Source organism: Leiobunum rupestre, chromosome 8 (genome assembly GCF_980474605.1).
Source record: "Leiobunum rupestre chromosome 8, qqLeiRupe1.1.hap1, whole genome shotgun sequence".
Classification (NCBI taxonomy): Eukaryota; Metazoa; Arthropoda; class Arachnida; order Opiliones; family Sclerosomatidae; genus Leiobunum; species Leiobunum rupestre.
Window position 1 is genome coordinate 44,434,809 of NC_143391.1, and position 19,122 is coordinate 44,453,930.

A 19,122-nucleotide genomic window follows, 5' to 3' on the forward strand; every position below is an offset into this window, starting at 1 on the left:
ATATGTATTAAGTTTAGCAACAACCATGTACTATTAATATACATGGTCACCAAGAGTAAATAGTTCAATAGATAGTGGTTAAACATGTTAAATTTCAATAATACATAGGCAATCAACGCCAATAATCCTTGGAATAGAGGTCCTGTGAAGGTTATGAAAAAATTTTGTTTATCCGTTATAATAGATTCGTTGAACAGCGTTCTTCCACTAAAAGCGTGTAATACAATAATGGGGTCAGCACCAAAAAAATAGCAGATAGTGCATGGCCATACTCATGCGTGAGTATACTAAAGGTAAGCACAATAGGCAATAGTAAGTTTTCTATATATTGGCCTCCTGTAAAACCCATTACAAACAATAAAAAGATCCAAAAACTCAGATCGATATGTACTGTAACTTTTAAAAATCTAAAATTCAAAATCGTACTTATTTGAAGATATGCAAGTATACGTTGAATAGGCGTGAAAAAATATATTTTCCACACATACTAGCTTTAGATGGACACACCATTCTATCTAACTTTATGAGCCTGCTTAAAGGACATTTTCACACACTACTTTTGCAGAAATATACTTTTCATGCCTAATATGATGTAGACTTAAACCTATTTTTTGCAATTTTTCAATATTTTCATCAATCATATATGCATTATCACAAAGGTATACCAAATCAGTAATGGGATTTAAACAAAGTGATTCAAAAGCTGATTGTACATATCCTGGATATTGGTAAGAGGCAGTAAATACTTTTTATCTACTTAGATAAGCACGAAAATGAAAACGTTTGTATTGTTTAGAAAAGGCAATAAAATATTCTACATAGAGTAAGTCTTTGGTACAACGTACACAGTGCCGGTAGCTACCAATACATAGTGGGAAGGTGTTTCTATTTCTTGAAGGATTAGTTTACCTCGAGGTCCCATATAAAGTAGTTCATCGCCTATTTTCAAATTAAATAGGATTTGAGTTGCAAACCCTTGATAAACAGGAGCTACTACAATTTCTAGTTCAAGAGATTGCTCAGGACTATTGGCCAAGCTATAACTACGTCGTATTATTTTACCACTGTAATGAGGCAATAAAAAAGTAATAAATTGTCCTGGTATAAATATCAAGGGAAACTTATCGGAACGTGCAAAGGTTAATTGCATTACACTCAGTGTAACCATTTTATGTCCTATAAGTTTAAGTTTATATTGATTGTGTTCCATTACCTCTATTTATATCTACGGTATACTGATGACTTAGCACTTAACTTCGATTCTACTACCTACATCTACTTATAAAGGATTGATTACTAGATAATAAATTGATTATAATGTACAATTATATGCATATATGAATGCTTTGCTTCAAGCAAGTAATAAGTAATATAATCACTCCGGCGGGTTTTTTTTCTACCTACGCTGGAATTAGCCATTTAGTATCTACACATAAACAGAAAAAAACAAACGCGAATCGAAGTTTTTTCCAGGAAGGTAATGGTATTGCTGTAAATAACAGACTTATCATGTCTTACTTTTTTGGGCCAGAAAGTATTTCCTAATAGCACTGGAATAAACCCCATGGGCAATGCATTTTCAACATATACCAAATGAATGCTATAAAACAGCATAACTTTTGCTTATTTTCTGTTCAAATCATACCCTTGCTCTTCAGTATTTTATAAAGATACAGGGTGGTCAGGGACAAGGGCATCCTATAAGGAAGTCCCACACGCTCGATCATGGCAGACATATTTATGAATCATGCTAGAAAGGGTGCGTGGATGATGCGTTAATGCATTGCAGGACTAGAAGGTAGGCAACATTTATGAAAGTAGCGCTAAAAGAAAGAATGACTAAGTATCCATGGAGATTACATTCCGAAAAGATACAGATCGCATACTAATAAGGATGAAGCTAGGAAATGAGTATTCCCTACACAAAGTTTCAACTTCTTGGGCTACACTTTTAGACCCAGGTTAGCAAAGAATTAAATTGGGAAAGTATTGTGGCTCCTTTTCTGGTTGCATTTTTAACAATGACCTCTCCGAGCCCTTGGAATTGGAATATTAACCAGCAGACTGTTCTTATTGAATGACTTAAAACTCCGCGAATAAGTCCAGTGACTTATGTCATGACAATTTTGCGCACCTTTTAAATGAGCCTCTCTTTCCAGCAGGATCAAGATCTCAAGAACCTTAACTGAGAAATCTTCCACGCTAAACACATCCTGGCTCATGAGCAGGTTTTTAATGCCTGCCATCAGCATGACCTCGCATCTTTTTTATCTTGTCTGGTCATTTTACCACCAATACTAATTAATTTGTACAATTTATTTTATTGCTTTTAAAGATAGAATCAATATGATGTTACCAACATTGTGGGAACTGGGGTGAGATTCAAGGGCTACATAACGGGGAGTTGGACAAATCAAGAGGTTTGCTTGCAGTTTTGTATGGGTCTGGTGGGGAAGTTTCACTGGTTTACTCACCTAATCCTTCAAGCAAGCTGCTATTAAGCATCGCTCCAATAAGAAGGCCTTTTCTGATTTTTTGTATCAATCAAGAGAATGATATAAGCCACTATTATTTGAAGAAGTATTTACGCCCCTAGTAGGGGTTTGTATCGCTTTTATATGAACTATGAATAGATTCCCGGATCTACTACTTTATAACTCAATTTGCTAAGTTCAATACGTTTTTTGTAAAATTTTATCTTAAACTCTTTCATTGTTATTTTTGGTCTATTTTTTATCCTTTTCTCTTTCCGCTTTGCATTATCAGATAAGTATGTAGCGGAAACTACTGTTATTCGCTTTTTGGTTAGTTTTTCTTTTTTATCTTCTAATTGACTTAGTTTTTTCTAAGCTCCTAAAGAGATGAATTTTACTGTTTTAGCCAGTATATCAGTTTAAATTTTAATTTCCTAATATTATTTAGCCGGCATTTTATGTGATTGAGTTTTGTTCTTGAATCCAATGGATTGCATGAATCATTATAATGCTCCGTGTTATGGTTTGTAGAAAATAGAAGGGAGAAGGATTATAAAAACATGGATATAATTGGATTGTACCATAGATTAGGATTGTATGGATAGAGCTCATTGTATGTAGGAGAAAGACTAGTAGGTGCAGTGGGTTCAGGTGTAGGGCGACTATTCAAAATAGTATGCATACTTGATTCATCATTAGCAACTAGATCTTGAGAAAGGTTAATATTTCCTATACTCTCTTGATGTTGGGGAGTGGAGATTACTGCTTCAAGTTTAGTTTGTTCCTCCTCTAGATTTTTTTCTTCCACTGATAATTCTTCCAACAATTTTTTTATTATGTTCATGTTCAATTTCAATAATATCTGATTCAGTAATATCTGAATCCCCAAATGTTTCATCTATTCCTTATAGGGCTGATGCTCTTTCGTGTGTTATTGTAGGTACTTTCTCTGATTCTTCTTCTAGTCTGATTTTTGTGTTTTGTCTACTACAATTGGAACTCATTAGGCTTATATGCAATGAGGTTAAACATAAGCTAGCATATAAAGAAGATTATCTACTTGAGTAGTGGAACATCTGTCTGCTTTAAATCAATGTATACCGCTAAAACTTAGAATACAATGTTCAGACGATTCGTCAGTATTGGATTAAAGAAGGAAATATATCTTTCCCACTGACAATCAATATATGTGTTTACAAAGGTAAAAATCCGTATGAGTGTTATCAACCTATTGGACCTGTTTTTGGACACAGATTTGGATAAAAAATTGATTAAGCAATATCAAGCTAAAATAATTCCTAAAAAAGGATTGAGCTACTCTTTCTGGCTTAAAATCCCCTCACAAATATGGTTCATTTCTGATAACCAAGTAGGGATTTTATTTCTTTTACCCCACGGAATGCAGAACTCCATAGTTTCTTTGACTATTCGTTTTTGATCACCAATTTTCGAGCATATAAAGTTCTGATATTATGAAGTCTATCGGCCGCAGGGCCGTGCTTAGGGGGTGGCGAGCCGGGTGGTCGCCCAGGGATGTATATACCGGAGGGCCGGTACAATCAGTTTCGTCCGGGGCCGCGAGACCTCTAAGCACGGCCCTGATCGGCCAGTTTAACTTGCACCACACGAATGTCTTTACACTAGTGGACCATAATCCTGTTTTCTGCTTTTCCTAATTTACTACGGTAACCATTGATCTGGTAGTGCGTTACCATATCTACAATATAGGCAATGGAGGAGCCATACATCAATTCTACTTGGGTTAGGGTAACGAGTGTTTCTTCTACTATATCATTAAAAAATCCAGCAAGGATGGTATCGGGTATTTGGTTATATCTAAGAGAATGGATGTTCCAGCCATAGGATCGGTATAGTAAGGATCTCCAGATTTGCGTATCATTTGACCATGGGAATTTGTCATAAAAGCAATGGTACTTTCTACAGTTTCTTTAGTTAAGGAAGTCACAGTTGTAAGCAGTTTAACGATATTTTTTTCCTGTTTGAGGCTTTCAAGCGTTTCGGCTATCTGGTGCGATAACCTAGCTGGATCACGGGCTGGAAAGTGCATCACGTTTTGACCATTTATAAGCAATACATAGAGACAAGTTAAAACTGTTGCTATTTCTACTATTTTACTATAGCCGCCATGGGCATAAAACGATTTGTCTGCTTTCTGTCTGATAAAGCTGCGTTTCTGTTTTAGGGAGATGCGGAATGCGCGTCGTTTACATCATATTCTAGTAGCGCTGTTTGCATATCAGAGTCGGTACTGATAAAGAAAGCTAAGGCTGGTAAAGCCAGTGTTGTTTTATTAAATTCTGTAGCGTTTCCATAATCGTAACATAAAGTAGTATCAGCAATAGTCAGGGTTACTATACCATCTACAGCTTGCTTACTTTTACTAATTTCTAATAGGCTTATCGTTAACAATCGTTCAAAAAGAGCTGGGTCTGTCAGTAACAAAACCGCTGTGGTTTGATTACGTAAAAGTAACTGAATAGACACTTCTAGGCCACGAATGTTGCTTTAGGCTTTCTCAATGATCGCTACTATCTCTACTAGTTGTACTGCTTTTGCATTCAGTTCTAGGTTACGTTCTGCCTTGGCTCTTTGAAACAATAATTTGCTAAACTTGCATAATTTTTTCACAATCATATTGATAAATGTGCTTCTTGACCAGGGACATAGTGTTAATGGCTAGGTTTTTTGTAGTACCTTTCCATCATGGTTAGGAGCTAGTCTTGAACAGTTGATTTGGTTGTAAATAGCTTCTAAAGAAGCACTACGTTCGTAGGTTTTGGAAAGTTCTATGATCCTGAGTTTAATAGCTGCTTTATCGCGCATATATACATAAAGTCTTGTTAGTGTTATTATACATAAAATGGCCACAAAATAAGTAGCTACTTAAGTAGATGCAGCCTAGTTAGCTAATGTAGTGCTCCAAAAAGGCACTTTAATTGTCAGTACAACAACCACAGCAGCATAAACTTCCATGCCTTTACGTACTAACTGTAAAACACTAGTAGTAAAAATACCAATTGTAAGACTGGTAATGCCTATAATCATGGATCTTATTCGAGCCATCTGTAATGAGGATATTCTGTGAATACCTGCAACAGGATAGTGAATAAAGGTAAAATAGTCACTTAATATCCTCTGTTTGGAGTGATTGCATGATATGTGGGTAGTTCGCTTGCCACGTTGCACAAAATTTATCCAGTTTGTTTTTTGAGCCTTTTAACGTTGCATGGCTCTCAAAATTGTTAAAAACCTCCTTCATATCATGCGTTATTGCCTGCTGATCACGAGGGCGGATCTTGTTTAAAATGTTCTTTTCATTATCCACAACTTACCTTTGAAAATCTGCATTTTATTGACTGTTTTATAACGCATTGCTTGGCCAAAAAAGTCTTGCATTATCTCTGAAACGTCCCTGCTGCTCAGCCGTTGGCTCGGTATAGCAATAAAACAAGCTTATTGCTATGTTCTTGTTGAATTTTTAGGCATTCTATCATCAGAGGCTTTAATGACCACTCCGAGTCCTGGGAATATTAACCCAGAAGACTCTTCTTTTTAATAACTTAAAACTCCGCGGATAAGTCCCCATTACAACCTTGCGTAACCTTTTAAATAAGCCGCTCTTGCCAGCAGCATCAAGATCTCCAGAACCTTAACTGAGCAGTCTTCTATGCTTAACACATCCTCGCTCATGAGCAGGTTTTTCATGCCTGCCATCAGCATGGCTTCGCATTTTTTGTTCCTGTTTGCTTAGTCATTTTACTACTAAATACTAATTTTTTTACAATTTATTTAATTGCTTATAAAAACACAACCAATATGACGTTACTGTAGATTTAGATTGATCAGGACTACCCTTACGGAAACGAATGGGTTAGTAAGATTATTGAATATAATGAATCATCAGCTAGCCGAGCACGGAGGTACTGGTTTCAGCATGGCTCGTCAGTTGTTGATGGTACTATAACCCCTACTCATAGACCTCCTAAAGCTCAAAAGGGTTATGACCTGCATGCAGATGGTCGCATAACCGTATCAGCACGTTATCAAAAAGGTGTAGCTCCAGAAACAGTCTGAACAAAAAAAAGGCAATAAGCTTTATTATGGCAACAAACGCCATATCCTTGTGGAAACTTAAGCAGATTTGGTTTTAGCGGTCACTACCACAAAAGCATCTAGTGCTGATAGCCTGTATTTACAGCGTTTATTGGATGAAGTAGGGCTACAGCGGATTCCCCAATTGAAAGTTTACTAAAGAATGAGCAGAAAGCCACTAGGCATAATCCCTTATCACCTCATGCTAAACAGTGTAATAAATTGGTAGCTAACACTCGCTACAAAGTAGAAGGTATATAAAGAAGTTTGAGGGTTATAGCCTATCCACAATAAACTACAAAGACGCTAAAAGCCAATTAATAATACCATTGCTACCGCTATAACATTAAAAATGACCCTAAATAACGATAAAAGCATAGCAAAAATTTATACTATGGATCTATGATAGCGGCTTCATTTTGTGAAGCGTTTTGTGGTAGACGGAAAAGGTTCAGATAAAAAATAAGATCTATATTTCTCATAATCAGATGTTTGTATTTTAATCTTTATTACTTCTTCCCTAATACCCAAATTACAATTACATTATTAGATGCATCCTCTAGTTTCGATGAACAGTCGATTATTTATGATTTGGAAAAGGTTGCTATTAAAATAACTAAAACCAAAGGCACATTGCTTGCTAAGCATACAATGATACAGATAGATGGTTGAAATGAATAAATTATTGCTTAAATTTATCATTGAGTTACCTGTTGGATGCCACTTTTACAAATAGTGCTTATCTGGAATAAGGATTCTACCCAAATAATCCTGCATTAAAGCAGATATAAAAACCGAAACAATATAAATTGAAATACACAAAGAAAATACAAAGAATTGTAGCCCTTGTTACATCATTGATATGTTTTGTAAACCATGAACCAATTTTTGCCATAGCACCTTGCTCTGATCCAGAGCAACAAAATAGTTTTTTTTTCTAAAAATAAGCAGGTTCCTTTCCATATTGGTATAAAAGGCTGGACTAAGGGAACGCGTACAATGTTTGAGGAGCATGAAGCCATGGGTTTTGAAATTGGAATCGGTCCTTGTATAGAATGGCAGCCTTTAAATCGAATAGGGGTCCAAACTCGATTACTGTACAGCTATAACTTTCTTCATTCAATTCGTGTTATAGTCAATGGCAACAACAAATTGCATAAAGATTCTCATCTTTTACTGGATTGTATTAGGAATGTGTTTTCCGAATTTACCAGTCAAGATACACTCGATTTAATCTTAGATAAGATTAACCTTCACACACTTAGTGTCCCAGTACATTTTCGGTTTTATCCAGGAAAAACCCGGAAAATTACAATATATGGAGGACCCCGTTTTGTATTGGCGCTACCTAGTAGGAAAGACAATCGTTATCATATCCATTTTAGTCCTTAAAACATCAAAACTAGACTTGAGGAATCCTTACAACGATATGGGAGTTCTTTTCTTCAACATTTTCAGCAGAATGGCTTTGGTGCTAATCAAATTATTAATCAAATGCAAAATGAAGTTACGCAAGAATTGTCAGATTTCCTTAGTTCTATCTTCAAAAAAGATTCTGACGCATTACAAAACCAGCGTGTTAATCCTCAAGTACTTAAGTGTGATTGGGATTTTGGATTTGAATTTAAGGGAAAGAATGGTTTGATAATAGGTATAAATAAAATAGGTTTGTATTGGGTTATAATTTTATTTAGCTTAACAAAAAACAAATTTTATTCGATATACCAAAGATAATTTCTTAAAATTTTATTGAAATATAAATAATAGGGGATATGAACATTAGTTTGGCACTAAACATATATTGACTGGGATAATTTATTCAAAAAACTGATTTTCAATTAAATTATTTTTATTTATATAAAAAAATAATATAATGCTAAGGCTCCTATGCTCGTCTTCATATAAACACACTATTTTATTTGTATATAATATTGATTATCAAAAGATAGCTGGATAAAGCAAGGGATCGCCTTTATGCATCTTCGTATATATTTTGAGGATAACATCTTCGACATTAGGTTTAGAAAAATAGTTTCCATCATCCCCATAAGCTGGACGGTGTGGTTTGCTGCTAATGGTAATCGGTGGCTCATCTAACATAGCATACCCACCCTGTTCTTCAAGTACTTGCTGCATCATATAGGCTGTGGTACCACCTGGAACATCTTATAAGGATATCAAATGGTAACAAAGTTTGCACATCAATCACTTCACATTCAATCCCTATCGGCTGCTTCACACACAATACGACACATGGCACCATAAGTAACAATAGTCACATCCCTTCCAGTACGCAGGATCTCTGGCATACCTATGGGTATAGTCATCACAGCCAGATTACTGGGCATAGGCTCTTTTAACCGATAACCATTCAAACACTCAATAATTAAAGCAGTATCATCTGATTGCATCATAGTATTGAAGAAACCGGCTGCCTGTGTCATATAACGTGGCACTAAGAGGTATATACCCCTTATAGCATGCATAATACTTGCCATATAAGAACCAGCATGCCAGATACCTTCTGATCGATGACCTCTTGTACGGATAACCACGGGTGCTTTTTTCCTCCTTTTGTTCTATATCGAAGCGTTGCCAAATCATCTGACATAATTTGTAGTGCATAAGGTAGGTAATCTAAATATTGTATTTCAACGATAGGTCTAAGTCCACGCATGGCAGACCCAATACCTTGTCCTATCATCGGACATTATCGAATGCCAGTATCTGTAGCGCGTAGTTCGCCATACATTTCTTGTACACCGGCAAAGCCCTGATTCACGTCACCCAGTTTTCCTAAATCTTGACCAATCGCAAAAACACGACTATCACGTTCAAATAATGCCTTGAAATAGGTGCATAATACCTCTTTACCGTCTACTTGTGGAGGATTTGCTATATAAACAGGTGGATGGACTTTTACATATAAGGCAGCCTCTTTAGTATCACTATAGAAATGACTACTAAATCTTTTTTGGTTGTTTCTTAGGTTGCTATGCCACCAAGCTAATATAGCTTTTTTATTTACATAAGGTATATTTCGCAACATATAAAGTGTTTTATGTATCGCCTTGGTTACATTTAAGTAATGAGTATGTTGTAGTGTGGTTAGTTCATTAACAATAGCCAGCAGTTGACCATAGCCTGCCGATTCTTTTGGCAACACTATATCGTTGAACAAAGCAATACACTCTTTTTTTCTTTGTTGTTTGCTGCCACCAGTGCATTCCAAGCTGCCTGTTGCATTTTTTTACTTTTTTTTTTCTGATTCTAAAGCTATAGTATTAAGTTCTTCCTCCGTGGCAAGTCCACTTTGGAGCATCAGTTTTTCCATATTTGGTATGCAGTCATGTGTTTTCTCCCAGCTTAATCGCTCTGCTGTTTTGTAGCGCTCGTGAGAGCCAGAAGTAGAATGAAATTGTGGTTGAGTCATCTCTTTCACATGAATTAACACAGGAACATGTTCCTGTCTACAGATAGCCACTGCTCGCTGATAGGTATTACATAGATCTATATAGTCCCACCCCTTGGTAACAAATATTTCATAACCAGGGTGTGTGTTGGTGCGCTGAAACCTGCCAACACAGCAGCAATATCTTCTTTGGTGGTATGGTATTTTTGAGGGACAGAAATACCATATCCATCATCCCAAACAGAAATACACATGGGTACCTGTAACTCAGGGTTGGCAAAAAACCGGCTTTTTTAAAAATTGAAAAATCCAGTATGGTTGAATCCGGCTGTAACCGGTGGTTTAAACCGGTTAAAAGGATTAATAAAAAATGATCAAATTGCTTATATCAAGCCCTCATTGCTCAAATTTCCCGATTTAAAAATTAAGTTTTTGCGAGTGACAGTACCTGTTTAGACGTGACAGTGGTGACAAATTGTTAAAGACGTTGAATACTTTAAAACATGAATACGTTTATTTACATTTAAATTGATGGATAATTACATCGTAGTTCAAGGAAGCAAAAAGCACTGGTTACATGTTAAAATTGATTCCACTTTTATACTACACTAAAAAATTATTTAATGAAATTTTTTAATATAGATAGATTAGATAAAGTTAAAAAAAATCAAATTAAATTACAAGCATAAACTAAACATTCCGGTGTCCTTGAAATGTTGCGTTTCAAAACAAACTTGTGAATTTTTATTAGTTTACTGGTAGTAAGCAAATTTTGGTTACTGGTCGTTGGATTTCGCGATCAGCCGTTTTTACAGTTACAACCCGAACGCAGTCGTCCTTCCCTGGATGGATGATTTGTACGCGAGCCAACTTCCATTTAAGAGGTGGAAGGTTTTCATCCTTAAGAATGACGAGATCTCCTACTTGTAGATTTTTCTGTACGGTCAGCCACTTTGGACGCTGTTGTAACCTTGTTAAGTACTCATTCTGCCATCTCCGCCAGAAATGCTGCAAAAGCTGTTGACCCATCTGAAATCGGGTTAAGCGGTTGACCTTGACGTTTGTGAGGTCTGGTTCTGGGATAGCCGTTAGTGCACCGCCAATGAGAAAATGTCCAGGAGTCAATGCCACAAGGTCATCTGGATCTGTAGATAGCGCAGATAGAGGTCTCGAGTTCAAGCAAGCCTCAATTTGACAGAGTAACGTATTCATCTCTTCGTACGATAAAATAGTTAAACCGACAACTCGTTTTAGGTGATATTTCACCGATTTTACACCTGCCTCCCATAGTCCTCCAAAGTGTGGTGCTGCAGGCGGATTCAAGTGCCAGTTGATACCTTCGTCTGACGTCCAGCGCGTGATAGACGAGTTGTTTGCAGAACTGGACACGAATTTCAGGAACTCTCGCATTTCTCGACTGGCACCGACAAAGTTGGACCCGCAGTCACTGTAAATGTCCGAGCTCTTCCCTCGTCTGGCTACGAATCGTTTCAAAGCTGCAAGGAAGGCGGCGGTAGACAACTCACTTACTACTTCGAGATGGATGGCTCTGGTCGTGAAACACACAAACAGTGATATATACGCCTTGAATGTCTTTTGACCACGACCCTTCATGACTCGAAGTTGGAATGGACCGGCGTAGTCCACACCGCACTTCAGAAAGGCTCTGGCTGGATTTACTCGGGCTGCTGGTAAATCACCCATGATTTGTTGAACAATAGTTGCTTTCTGGCGAGTGCATCGCAAACAACGTCTGATGTGAAATCTTATAGCGTCTCGGATTCCAAAAACCCAGTAATTTCTTTGGAGAACTGTCATAAGTAATTGAGAACCAGCGTGGAGGTGCTTCTGATGTTCGTGAGTGATTATTAGGTCGGTCAGTTTGCTTCGTCTTGAAATAATAATAGGGTGAATTTGATCTGTATGGACTTTGGCGTATCTGATTCGGCCACCAACTCTAAGAATTCCCTCTGAATCCAAGAAGGGGTTCAATGATAGTAGTTTGCTTTTCGATGGAACTGGTTTGGCTGTAATAAGGCAATGGATTTCTTCATTAAAATTTTGTTTTTGGGTTACTTTTATCCAGTGTTTAAGCGCCGAATCGATTTCGGTAGCTGTCAATGGGCCAATAGTCCTGTCTGATTTGAGACCATGGGCGTTTTTAGCGAATCGTTGTATATAAGCTGTTACATGAACCAAACGAATAAAGTTCGAATGTGCATCAAGTAACGTCGTGTCGATTGTGTAGTGGTTTGACGTTGTAGATGGTGGACGAGCCTCTAGTATGCAGTCTTCGGTTTCAACAGGTACAGTTGTCTCTTTGAAAGTCGGACAAGCCATCAGCCATCGGGGACCATGCCACCATAGTGAATGCTGACATAGTTGAGCAGTTGAGATCCCACGCGAGGCACAATCAGCAGGATTACATTCTCCCTTTACATGATGCCAGTGTGCTTGAGGAAGAGCAGTCTGTACTTCGGATACTCTATTGGCTATAAAGGTTTTCCATCTTTGTGGAGGCGAGGCTATCCAAGCCAATACTGTCATGGAGTCACTCCAGCAGTGGATTTCTGGAATTATTAGCTTCAGGGCATCTGAAGTAAGTTTTAGCAGTCGGATTAATAGTAAGGCTCCGCAGAGTTCGAGTTTTGGTAATGATACTTGCTTCAAAGGGGCCACTTTGGTTTTTGCCGCAATGAGTTGAACTTTGATGTTTCCTTTACTGTTCTTTGTCTTTAGATAGACTGCAGCGGCGTAGGCTTTTTCCGAAGCATCGCAAAAACCTTGTAAACTGATTTCACTTGCTTGTCGTTGAGATATGTGACGTTGAATGACGAGAGACTCGATTTCTGGAAGTTCCGACTGAAATGTCCTCCATCTGTTAGAGATAGGTTCAGGTAACTGGTCGTCCCAGCCCAGCTTCAGTTTCCAGAGATCTTGTAATAGTAGTTTCGCTTGGATGGTAACTGGAGACAATAACCCCAGGGGGTCAAAGATTTTGGCTGTTTCGGAGAGAATAATTCGTTTCGTTATCGAGTTTTTGTTAGAACCTGATACTGAAAATGAGAAGAAATCTGCTCCCGGTGTCCATCGAAGGCCCAAGGTCTTAACTGATTCGTCTACGTCTATCTTCAGTGGCCATTGACCTTCACGCATTTCAACGGGTATTGAATGAAGCAAGGCTGGATCGTTAGAAGTCCATTTTCGTAGTTGAAACCCAGCTTCGTCTGTGGATTGCAACAATTCTGATTGCAGTTGAAGGGCTTCTTCTGTAGATTCGGCACCTGACATCAGGTCGTCGACATAGAAATCTTCTAATAATGCTCGAGAGGCCATCGGATACTTGTCCTTCATATCTAATGAGAGTTGTTTGAGTACTCTTGTAGCCAAGAATGGTGCCGCCGCTGTACCATATGTGACGGTAAGTAGTTGATAGTCCCGAATCGGTTCTACTGGGTTACTTCGCCAAACGATCCTCTGTAGATTAGTATCTTCAGGCTGTACCAGGATCTGACGGTACATTTTGGCAATGTCGGCTGTTAGGGCCACGGTGTGAAGTCTGAAACGAAGTAGTAGAGCTATGAGATCATCTTGAGTTTTTGGACCAACCAGCAGGAGATCGTTAAGTGAAACTCCAGTGGTTGACTTGGCGGAGGCGTCAAATACTACTCGTAACTTAGTGGTGCTACTGCCTTCCTTTACTACGGCGTGATGTGGAAGGTAAAAGCTTTCAGTCCTTACAGCTTCTTCTGGTGACACTAGTCTCATGTGACCAAGCTTGAGATACTCCTCCATGAAGGCGCGGTATTGTTCAGCAAGGCCCGGGTCTGCTTGTAATCGCTTTTCAAGGTATGAGAATCTTCGAACAGCCATCCTTCTTGAATCTCCCAGTTTATGTTGGTCATTCTTCATAGGAAGGCTGACAATGTATCTGCCTTCATTGTCACGGCGATAATTGTTGACGAAGCTTTCTTCACATTGTGCTTCGCTTATGGTAAGTAGTTGTTTCGGGAATAATTCTTCCAGTTCCCAAAACCTTTGCAGTTGATCGTCGATGGTCAAGTGATAAATTCGAATGTCTGGCGTGAACTTGACTGGTTTATGAGAGTCGAGGGAACCACACACAGCCCATCCGAAAATAGTATTGAACGCTCCCGGGGTCCCAGGTTGTCCGATACAAGTGCCATCTTGAACCAGGTACAGATATACATCGGCTCCCAACAGTACGTCAACTGCTCTAGGTACGTGAAACTTGGGATCGGCAAGATTTAGGCCTTTGAGATGCGACCAGGCGTCAGGATTGATCACACGGTTTGGTAGGTCCTCCGTAACTCTCTTGAGTACCAAGGCGTTGATCTCGACGAACGACTTGTTCCCAGCCTCTGGTTTTACTGTTAGAAGAACACTGCCTCGAGATGTTCCTACTCCAGCTCCGCCGATCCCTCCAATTGCTACATTTAGCCGACGTCTTCTGAGATGCAACTTTTTACAGCATTGCTCGCTGATAAAGCTTGCCTGCGACCCGGAATCCAAAAGGGCACGGACTGGTTGGAATTCTCCATTTGAAGCTTCAACTCGAATGATGGCTGTCGCTAGGATAACTTGCGATAACGAAAAGGATTCTCTTGAAACGAGACAATTGACCTCAACTGGTTTCCTTGCATCTTCTATTGTAGCTCCTTCTTGCTTATCCTGATGCAATAATGTGCTATGTTTTCCATTGCATTTTCTACACGTCCCGGACTTGCAATTGGTGACTTGATGGTCAGGTCGCAAACAATTGTAACAGAGTGAATGGTTCTTTGTGATCCTCCAGCGATCTTCCGTGGTAGCCTTTAGGAACTTCTCACATCTGTAGACGGAATGTGGTCCTTTACAAATGATACAGGCGTCTTGTACTGAACCATGATGAGTTAGCGTATTTTTCTTCGAGTATGGTGTAATTGATTTGTGCTTCTGAGAGTGACTTGTAGTTTGAGATGCCAAAAACGCTCGTGACCGCTGCTCCAGAAATGTTATCAGCTCTTGGAATGATGGTCGGCTAGTGCCTTTGAGTGATAATTCCCATTGCCTGTGAGATTCTCTCTCAACCTTTTCCTTGATTATATGCAAGAGAATGGCGTCCCATTGATCGACTGGCTCATTTAAGACTCTTAAAGCTCGTGTGCATTCCATAGTGGTGTCGATTAGACAGCGAAGAGCCGATGCCGATTCGTCCCGAACTGGTGGCTGATTGAATAATCGCTTGATATGCGCATCGATGACTTCTCTTGGGTTGTTATATCGGTTAATGAGAATGTCCCAGGCTTCTGCGTAGTTTCCGTTGGTGATAGGAATGGATTGAATGAGCAAGGCGGCTTCCCCTCGTAACGACGTTTTCAAGTACTGCAGTTTTTGGGCTCCGGACAGCGATGAATTGTGAACAGTGGCTGCGAATAAATCATGGAACGTCAACCATTCAACGTAGCTCCCGCTAAAAATAGGCTGTTCCAATTTTGGTAGCCGAATGTCCGACGTCGTTTGAGATGTACCCGTAGAATTCGCCGCTGTCTGTTGATTCACCAGCTCGTTGAAAAAGAAACAAATCGCTTCTGCTCTTTCAATGAGTAGATTGTATTCTTCTTCGATGTCGTTGAAAGTGCTGTCGTCACTTTTGTCTACAATTAAGTGTTGCAAATCCTCCAGCTCGGTCTGTAACTTATCGGCCTTGTCCCGATACGTCTGCACGGCAATGTTGGACAATGGTTGCGCGATATGTTTCTGTTTGACGTTCTCCAGTCTTGTTATTTGACCTTTTATAGCTCGTCTTTTGCTGAGAAGGGCATCCATTCTAGTTGACATGAATTTGACCAGGCTTCTTTGCTTAAACGACGATTCTCACCAGTCTGCTGCTCACGTGATAGGTGACGAATCCCCTCGGCTGAGGCGTAACTTCAACTGTTGTAGTGGGGATCCGGCTCGACGGACCAAATGTTTAGACGTGACAGTGGTGACAAATTGTTAAAGACGTTGAATACTTTAAAACATGAATACGTTTATTTACATTTAAATTGATGGATAATTACATCGTAGTTCAAGGAAGCAAAAAGCACTGGTTACATGTTAAAATTGATTCCACTTTTATACTACACTAAAAAATTATTTAATGAAATTTTTTAATATAGATAGATTAGATAAAGTTAAAAAAAATCAAATTAAATTACAAGCATAAACTAAACAGTACCTTTACATTGTGAGGTATAGCAGACTTACTTACCCGCTTTTATACCCTAACATGGCAGCGTATTTTCACGCGCAAAATTAATTTTAAGATACCCTAATTGCTTATATGTTAGCTCTCATTACTTGCGACAAAAAGTGAAGGTTAAGTTTTGACAATGTTTCTAATTAATTTCTCAATTTTTTTTATAAAAAAAGTGGTTTTAACCATGGATTTTATTTGGTGGTTAAATCCGGCTTAAACCAGGGTGGTTTAAACTAGTCTAGCTGGCTCTTGCCAACCCTGCCTGTAATACACCACCAGCATTATTTTTTTCAAAAAACATACCCTCAGAGGTACTTCCATGACCAAGAGTATCAAAAGCTACCTCATTACCATGATTAGAGAAATTATTTTGCATGTTGCGGAAAGCCTCAGAGCGGTACAATTTAGAGGCATAAGCCAGCCCCAATCGTAACAAACAAACCTTTGAAGTTGTTTAAAAATAATATTATTCTGTCAACACGATCCTTTTTAACTCAAGTTACGGTGAGTTAGCTAATAATTATTTATTTTTAGCCATATTACTTTAAAAAATATAGATGGCGCTACCGCCTAATTATAAAGATGAAGTTCGTACAGTCTTATCAGAACAGGTCCCGCGTAACCATGGCAACCGAAATCTTAATTGTAACTCTAGCAGCATTATTCCCAATTCAATGGTTTATCACTTCCTTTAAACCGCCATCGCTGTTTATCTTTTGCCAAGGCCTTAATTCCGAAACTAGAACTGTACTCTTCACGTGCAATCGCAAAAGAAAAACCTTGCCGTTAGTAAGTTGGCGCCATCTCTCTACGAAAGGCGTACGGCGCGCTTTCTTTAACTTTTCAAAACAAGTAAGAGCGCCCCCCTTATTTCCTTTCCTTGCAGCAGAGCTTGTGTTTACACCAGAGAGCTCAAATTAGTTTTAAATCAAAGGTATTGCACTTCTCAATACTAATTGATTCATAATTAAATTGTATAAAATTTTCGTTTGGAGAAAACGACCAATTTATCCTAAATAAAACTATTAAAAAAACATTTTCTCGATTTGCCAGCAGATGGCGCTATATAGCGAAAACTGGCTTAAAATATTATTTTTAGATATTATAAAATTCCATCTAATGGCAAAACTAAATGATGATCAGATAAATAAAAGCCGAGATATTGAGTGTTGAAAATCAGACTTATTCTCCATTTTGAATTGGCCGCCATCTTGGATAGCTGGGCGCTAGACAATGCCATCAAGCAGATTCTATGATATTTTAAGACCCTTTATCCGAAAATAAAGGTGTCAGTTTGCCCGCCGAGGTGGTAATGGAAAGTTCACTTGGCTCACGGACTAAAACCTTTAAGGGCCCCTTCCAGAGACATTTTCAAAAGTCTAGTAAGTTAAAAAGTCGAGACCCGAACTCTCTTATCTTAAACGCGTTCCAGAGACAACTTTTCAAGAATTCGTAATCTACCGAGGTCATATCTTTGGCCTTTTTTTAATTAGCTCCGCCCACCGCCATAGCCAATAGAAAGGCCGGAAAATATCGGCGGGAAGCGGGTCACTTCAATCGCCCAGTTAAGACTTAGCGTTGTCTGGTATTTCTTTCTTGTAAACAGCGGCAATTTTCCACTTTCTACTTTGTAATCTCGGCTAGTGATTCAACTGAACGACTTTTATGTGACGCTTATTAATCAGGTATGTCTCGCATCTTTATATCGCGGTTCGACATCGCAAGAGCTCTGAGCTATTTTTTAGTCTTCACGTTCCTTTGGGTTTTTTTCGAAAATCCCAACTACACAATCTACAAAACTCGCACACACCAATATCTGTTTTACAAAATACAGTTAATTCTGGAAAAGTTTTTATATTCTAATTTATGGTATAAAAGAGGCTCGGCACCATCGATATTTTTGGTTTCTTAAGTAAAAAAAAAGGAAATGATGGCAATCATGTTTTCAACTGAAGGCATTAGGCGAATAACCCGCCAATCCCGAAATGGAAAGCGGGTGAATATTGTTTGGACCGAATCGTTTAGGAAGGGCTCTGGCCAGGGGGTGCCTCCTCGCGAAACCAGGGTTGTAGAGAGATGGTTCGATCACTTCGATTTTTTATTTGGCGAAATATTTTTCTACCACGGATGGCGCTAGTGATGCTAAGTAGCCCCTACCTATATTTTGTGGGCTTTACCTCATTACACTGGAGTACCTACGGAAAGGGAATACTACCAAGTTTTCGTGTCGATCGATCTCGGTTCTTTATGATCTCTAATTTAGTTAATTTTCGCTTTGTTATAAATTCATTAACAATTAAATTTTTGAAAATTGCGAACAATCTAAGCAAACCTAAGCTAATTAAGAGATAAAAAGCAAAACTACGATCCTTTATTAATTCTAGTACAAAATTTATATTTCAGTTCCAATAAATATCTGAGAAACTGAAATTTAATGTTCGCTAATTATAAATATTAAAAAAATAAATTTCCTGAAAATTCACACGTGTAAAAACAAAACAGAAATTAAAGTGATCCCAGTTAGCTTATAAAATTTAAATTTCCCGCGATCTCCTATAAATTAGGCTGCACCTCAGTACGTCTATACATTGGGGGAATGCGCATAAGTATCTGAAGGGGCTAAACAGTGTCGGGCGCGCCATCTATTAGCCAAACTCTCCTATGGTGGAATTGCTCAGTGATCGAACCATCTCTCTAGTCTCTACAACCCTGGCGAAACGAACTAAAGGCAGTGACAATGTGAACAATCGTCGCCTACGCTACCAGCGCGCGCACCTGCAGGAAACTACAAGCACTGTCACTGACGTTAAAACCATCTTATCGTATTTTGGTATTTAGCGTATTTGCCTTAAATTTTTCGTCGGATTACTTTTGGGTAT

At 38.6% G+C, this 19,122-nt stretch overlaps 1 protein-coding gene across 1 annotated transcript; it reads right to left on the reverse strand.

The window, feature by feature from the left end:
- Positions 1 to 10,746: 10,746 nt before the first annotated feature.
- On the reverse strand, positions 10,747 to 15,828 carry LOC149933486 (uncharacterized). Its single transcript, XM_090157301.1, has one exon. The coding sequence runs from the start codon at positions 15,826 to 15,828 to the stop codon at positions 10,747 to 10,749; it is 5,082 nt and encodes a 1,693-aa protein (XP_090013427.1).
- Between the last annotated feature and the right edge of the window lie 3,294 nt (positions 15,829 to 19,122).